The 7,030-nt window shown below is 38.5% G+C and overlaps 1 protein-coding gene across 1 annotated transcript in view; it reads left to right on the forward strand.

Annotated features, from left to right (window-relative positions):
* Positions 1-7,030, forward strand: part of NUFIP1 (nuclear FMR1 interacting protein 1) — a 42,813-nt gene that overhangs the window by 22,787 nt on the left and 12,996 nt on the right. Inside the window, exon 5 of the mRNA XM_037741144.1 lies at positions 1,868-2,061. Within this exon, the coding sequence (XP_037597072.1) occupies positions 1,868-2,061 (194 nt within the window). The remainder of the gene's footprint in view (positions 1-1,867; positions 2,062-7,030) is intronic.

The raw sequence follows: 7,030 nt of genomic DNA on the forward strand, positions 1-7,030 counted from the left end.
GTTGACCAGGATGGTCTCGATCTCTTGACCTCGTGATCCACCCGCCTCGGCCTCCCAAAGTGCTGGGATTACAGGCTTGAGCCACCGCGCCCGGCTATATATTAATTTTTTATAATGAGATTCTCCCAGGGTTATTGTGACCCTAAAAGGATTAAAAATCTCTGAATTGCAGATATATAAATTAATCATGTTGGTTTAACAAATTATTTCAAAAATTTTATGATAGTAAACTGCCATTTATTAAGGTTTTCATGTGTTACCTTGCTCTGTGAAGTACTATATTTATATTATCTTAATTCTCTCCATGCCCCTGTGACTCCCATTCTGTTTAAAAGAGTAAACAGGTTTAGGCATACAAATATTTATAACAGACACAGCCTGTAAGTGACAAAATTGAGATTTAGATGCAGATTTCTAATTAATCTATTTACTGCAGCTTCCATTATTAAGGAAAAATAAAATTTGCATGATAAATGGCAAACTGGCAAAGCCTGTCTTTGTGAAAACTCAGTCCCACCAAAGAATACCTTGTATTGTTGTCTACCATGAAGAAACCTTTTTTAACTGTCTCCTGCACCTCCTGCCCCACACAGTTTAAGTTAAAAGATGGTCACAAAAATACTTGCTTTCTTTTTCTTTTTCCTTTTTTTTTTGGAGATGGAGTCTCTCGCTGTTGCTCATGCTGGAGTGCAGTGGCACGATCTTGGCTCACTGCAACCTCCACCTCCTGAGTTAAAACAATTCTTGTGCCTCCGCCTCCCCAGTAGCTGGGACTACAGGCGCCTGCTGCTACCATGCCTGACTTATTTTCTTGTATTTTAGTAGAGACAGGGTTTCACCATGTTCCCAGGGTGGTCTAGAACTCCTGAGCTCAGTGATCCACCCACCTTGGTTGGCCTTCCAAAGTGCTGATGAAATTACAGGTGTGAGCCACCGAGCCTGGCCGATACATGGGTTTCTGTTTAAAAGTAGTTGTAGCTGTTGAGAGAGTACTTGATTTGGTCTGGCTGTGAAATTGTGATAGGCCTATGTATTGTGATAGGCCTATAAAGTAGAGACAATAGTACCTGTCTTCCCTATTTCAGAGGGTTTGTGAAGCTCAAACAAGACATTTATAAATGCTTCAGAAAGTCAAGACATACTTGTAAATGCTTCAGAAGCTTCAAATGAGTAGACAAGGCTGTGTGTAGTGGCTCAAGCCTGTAATCCCAGCACTTTGGGAGGCTGGGGCGGGCAGATCACCTGAGGTTAGGAGTTTGAGACCAGCCTTGCCAACATGATGAAACCTTGTCTCTACAAAAATACAAAAATTAGCCAGGCTGATGGTAGGTGCTTGCAATCCCAGCTACTTGGGAGGCTGAGGCAGGAGAATCGCCTGAACCCAGGAGGCAGAAGTTGAAGTGAGCCAAAATCGTGCCATGGCACTCCAGCTTGGGCAACAGCGCAAGACTCCATCTCAAAAAAAAAAAATAAAGAATAGACAAAAGTGAACATACTTTATAAACTCCAAGAAATGCTTTCATTTGTAATAGAAGAATGAAAGAATGCTGCCAGTTAAATTGGCCTTTAATGATAATACGACACAGCCCAATTTCAGAAGGATAACAATATGGGTAGAAATTTGTGGCCTAGAATCAATAACGTGTGGTATATTGTGTGGGGTATTGTCCTTCTAAAGTTCTACCATAAGCTTCTCTGTCTTTGGAAGTCACTGGAATTTCTTTTATTTTGGTCTCTTTAATGTACTAGGTAGGCTACAAGTTACCAGTTTTACAACTAGATTTCTTTTGTATCCAGTAGTCTTTTTCAGAATTTTCTTGGAAGGTCAGTGCCTTTTGTATTAAGAATTGCAATTTTCTTACTCCAGCAAGATGAAGGGGATGTCCAGACATTCACAAATGGCAAAGATCAGAAGTCCTGGCAAGAATCACAGATGGAAAAACGACAATGCTAGACAGAGAGCAGTCACTGGACCAGGCAGTCACTTGAGTGAGTTGAAGCCAGGAGGTCCACCTGAGGCAAATGCAGATCCTCTTGGTGTTTTGATAAACAGTGATTCTGGTAAGCTAAACAGGAAAATAACATGTTTGTATGTGTATAGACAATGATGCTGAAGTTGATTATTCACAGCCTTGTTTGTGGAAAGTTTAATGTCAAGTGTGTAACAATGCAAAATGATGCATGTGTGTTTTTTTTTTTAAAGGAGTATCTTATTTAAAACGCATTTTAGAACATCTTTTCTGAGTCTTGGTTGGGTACATGGGGCAGGGAGGCTATGGGAGAAAGACTATATTTGCTGGATAATTTTTATTAGTATGATATAATCATAGAAATTTCTTAAGATTGTCTAAATGTATTAATGCTGTACATTCAAATTTGCCCAAATATGTGGATTTTCCCTTCACCTATGAAGCAGCAATTCTAATGGAAGTCAGTATACTTTATGCTACTGAGTATGACCATGATCTCTGTGCAAATAATACTAATTCATTATGTTTGATTAGTACTGTTCTTCAGAGCATAGATTATATTTATACATATTTGTCCTTGAATTTCCTCTGAAATGCATAGGGCAATTTAACTTGCTTATTAGTTGAAAAATGAAAGTATTACAATGCTGCTATTACATGTAGATATCGTTCAGCCTTTGAGACTCCATTTCTCTTTCTGAAAAACTAAAATGTATATGTAAATACTTACACTACCTTTTCTTCCAGTAACATTGTGAGGCTTTACCTAATTGCAAATACTTTGCACTGCAAAGGAATACCCAAAGATTATTAGTGAGTGAACTAACATTACTGACATTGAAGGGTTTGATTGTAGCCTGTTTAGTTTGGATGATGTTGGCTTCTGTGATAATCACATGGCAAGTTTTTGAACTTATGGATGGCAAGAAAAGAGAGGATAGCTACTTTGTTGGCTGAATTTGGATGGAAAAAGATCATGGCATAAGGGAATATTGGGCTAAGTATAAGAAAATTTAATAATATTAATGATTATAAATTAATGTCAACACTTACTGAATAAGGTACTTACTGAGCTCTGTATGCTTTGTATAGATGAAGTCTTCTCATGACAGCCTTTTACACATATACCGTTACTGTTTCTATTTTAGAAATGAGGAACGTAGAGACTAAGTATGTTTATGCCATTGAAAGCAATAGTAAAAATGCAGTTACTTTTGCATCAACCTAATAGTTTATGTTAGTGATTGTGCTCATTAGTGGCAGAATGAGAATTTGAACTTATGAGTCTGACTCCACCAGTACACTATACATCCTCTAAATATGAAGCCTGAATTTGTGTAAAAAAAAATTGTTTGAGTCTAGGATAGTTGAGATGTGGGAGAGAGCAAGAAAAAGGCAGATGATATTTTGAGCCAGTGCTGAGTTTACTCTTGGGCACTGATTGTTGTTGTTGTTGTTTGTTTTCTTTCAAAAAATTTTAGAGAGCGCTCACATGCTTCTTCAGACTTGTAATGTGTGGCCTTGATGACAAAAGACCATCTGTACTCAAATATAAACTTTATGTCATTAAAACACTTAAAACACAAATGTGAAGACTACCATTATAATCAGTAAGTTACTAATTTGAAAATTATATAATTGTTTTACTTTGTGCAATTTTCTAAATGAACACTTGAGGACTCTAAGACTCTGATATTGGATAGTCTTTGTTGTCTTCATTTTGTTATCTTAGCTTTGGTAGATGGTTAATTCTGTTTCCCCTTTTTTTTTAAAAAAAGTATTTCAGTATGTACTAATCTGGTAAAACAACTAAAAGATGATTGTATTTTGCTTCTATTTAAGCTTGGCTAGTCCTCAGTAGGTGCCTTAGCTTGAGAAACAGTGTTAAATCCCTCTCATCCTCATTGATAGAAATAATTCAGTTGGATTCTGAGGAGCAGTTGAAAGAGAGATCATAGGCCAGGCATGGTGGCTGATGCCTGTAATCCAATCACTTTGGGAAGATGAGGCAGGTGAATCACCTGAGGTCAGGAGTTCGAGACCAGCCTGGCCAACATGGTGAAACACTGTCTCTACGAAAAATACAAAAATTAGCCAGGTGTGATGGCACATGCCTGTAATCCCAGCTACTCAGGAGTCTGAGGCAGGAGAATCTCTTGAACCCGGGAGGCAGAGGTTGCAGTGAGCTGAGATGGCGCCATTGTACTCCAGCCTGGGTGACAAGAGCAAAACTTGGTCTCAAAAGAAAAAAACAAAAAAAAGAGATCTCAAATAATTTTGTTTTGATTTAAATGTTGAAACCCTTACCTATACTGAGGGTCAAGGATAGAAACATGCCTTTTTTGAGGGTCAAAGATGAGAACATATATCTTCAATATAAAAATTATCCATATAAGCCACAAGTTCATATAAGCTACATAGATCTTGAATATAAAAATTATCCATATAAGCTACAAATTTATAATTTTGAATATTTTTAAAATTATTAATTTTTATAACATAACCAAGGAAGTCACAATAACAATGATCAAATTATGGTAGCTTCATTTTGTAGGAAAGATGTCATTTAAATTCATGTTATTCTTTACCTGGGATTTCCTCTGGACTTTGACATTTTCCAAATCAGTGTTTTAGACCAGGGGTTCTTAACCCCTGGGCCACAGACTGGTAGCTGGTACAGGTTCTTGACCTGTTAAGAACCCCAGGAAGTGGAGCAGGGATGGGGAGGCAGGGAGCAGCAAGCAAGCAAGGCTTCATCTGTATTTACAGCCATTCTCCATTGGCTGCCTTACTACCAGTGAGCCCTGCCGTCTATCAGATCAGCGGCAGCATTAGATTCTCATAGGGGCAAGAACCCTATTGGGCACTGTGCACACGAGGGATTTAAGTTGTGTGCTCCTTATGAGAATCCAATGCATGATTATCTGTCACTGTCTCCCATCACCCCAAGATGGGACCATCTAGTTGCAAGAAAACAAGCTCAGGGCTCCCACTGATTATACATTATGGTGCCTTGTATAATTCTTTCATTATATATTACAATGTAATAATAATAGAAATAGAGTACACAGTAAATGTAATGCGCTGAATCATCCTGAAACCATCCCCACCCCACCCCACCCCCGCCCCCATCCTTGGAAAAAGTTGTCTTCCGCAAAACTGGTCCCTGCTGCCAAAGAGGTTGGGGACCGCCGTTTTAGACCATAGGTTATTTAACTTTTCACTGCAGGTATAGCTACAGGCAATTTATCCCCCTGTTTTCATATGTCCTAAATCAGACTTGTCCAACCCATGGCCCATGGGCCACATGCAGCCGAGGGCAGCTTTGAATGCAGCCCAACACAAATTTGTAAACTTTCCTAAAATATGAGATTTTGTGGGTTTTTTTTTGTTGTTTTTTTAAGCTTATCAGCTGTTGTTAGTGTTATTTTATGTGTGGCCCAAGACAGTTCTTCCAGTGCGGCCCAGGGAAGCCAAAACATTAGACACCTCTGCCCCAAATATTCTCCACTCTCCAATATATGTCTTCCACTTGAGTGGAGGCATCTTCTCTTACCTTGGGCCAGAGCCAGCCAACCTTAAAATCTGGTTATTCAAGTTGTCAGTGGCAGGCCAGCGGCCAGCATTGTGATAACATGACCCACTGTTCTCATACAGCAGTTGACATTTTTCAGCACTAAGCTCACTTTAAGAATAAAGTTCTCCCAGTTGCTTCCATTTTTTGCCTTTTTCCGGCTCAGAACTTAATCCAGATATGAGCACTCAGATTTTAGACAAGACCGGAAGTTCTAGAGGATCTTCATAAACTTCAGATCATGCTTAGAAAATCCTTGCCTGGGCTCACCTTTTCTTTGTATTTGGTGGGATGTGTACTCTCAGTAATTGTGCAGCTGCTTTGAATTGGGAATTAACGTTGTTTTGATGGGAAAGGCTTTTATTTGGAGTCTCCCAATTTATAAGTTTTGCGTGTGGCTTATTGGCTGTCATTAGATTTCCTTAGTAGCGTATTTTCTATTTTCTTCTGTATTCTGCTGGATGGGCTAACTTAAGGATTGTTTTTTCTTTGTTTGTTTTGGTGTCTCATTAGTTAGCATCCAGTTCATTGTGTTGCCATTGTTTAAATATACATGTGACAAGTTTATGGCTTTCCTAGTCTGTAGTTTTAAATACTGAGTTAGTTGTCTAAGCTAGAAAGAAAGCTGGTCAGTAAGGTGGCATTGAGCATCTGTGGCTGAAGTGCCTCAGCATCCACAAGACAAAGGCAACCCCACTTACTACTCATTTGTTAAAATATAGCTATTGTCGTGGAACACTGGGACATGAGTCTAACTATATGCTCGCATAACCTAGGTTGTTGTAAGGTAGACATTAAAGTAAGAAAATAAGCTGGCCCAGCACATTGGGTGTCATGGACACCCACTCCACTGTTAACTGTCTTCTTAGAGAGTTGGAGACTATAAAGCACAGTCTCTATTTTGAGGGTGACTTTTAAACTATATCACATTTTTAAAAGAATGCTTAATTACAAATCTTGGGGTAGAACATATAATTGTGCTTTGCTCAATAAAGGTAATAGGAAATAGTGGGATGGGGGTTCATGAGGGGGTGGGGGAGATCAATAAAGAAATAAGTTACAGAAAGAAGCCAGATAGGAAGCTTCTACAGCTGGTGTTTAGAATAAACAAGACATTCAAAGGGCAGTGTTATTTTGCTACTTTTCTTTTGGTGGGAATTTATAAGGTCCTGCGTTTGGCTCACCGAGCACTGTAATTGACTAAAATGCCACGGATTTCCAAGGAGTCTCCCTGCCTTCTAAAAACTCATAGTCTAAGGATAATTTTTAGATCATTGCATTAGATTATTATTTTTTTTTTTGGATGGTGGGAACATGATGTGTATATATGAGAGAAAGGGGTGAGATTTACCCTAGAAAAAGTGTCACTAATGTTTTAATGGTAAGAGAAATAGTTTGAGCTAGTATTTTATAAAAATGCTGAAACCTGGTTTTATCAGATCAATTGCTGCTATCTTTATACTGATATTTTCGTTTTTTTTTTTTT

This window comes from Cebus imitator, unplaced genomic scaffold, assembly GCF_001604975.1.
Source record: "Cebus imitator isolate Cc_AM_T3 unplaced genomic scaffold, Cebus_imitator-1.0 Scaffold94, whole genome shotgun sequence".
Classification (NCBI taxonomy): Eukaryota; Metazoa; Chordata; class Mammalia; order Primates; family Cebidae; genus Cebus; species Cebus imitator.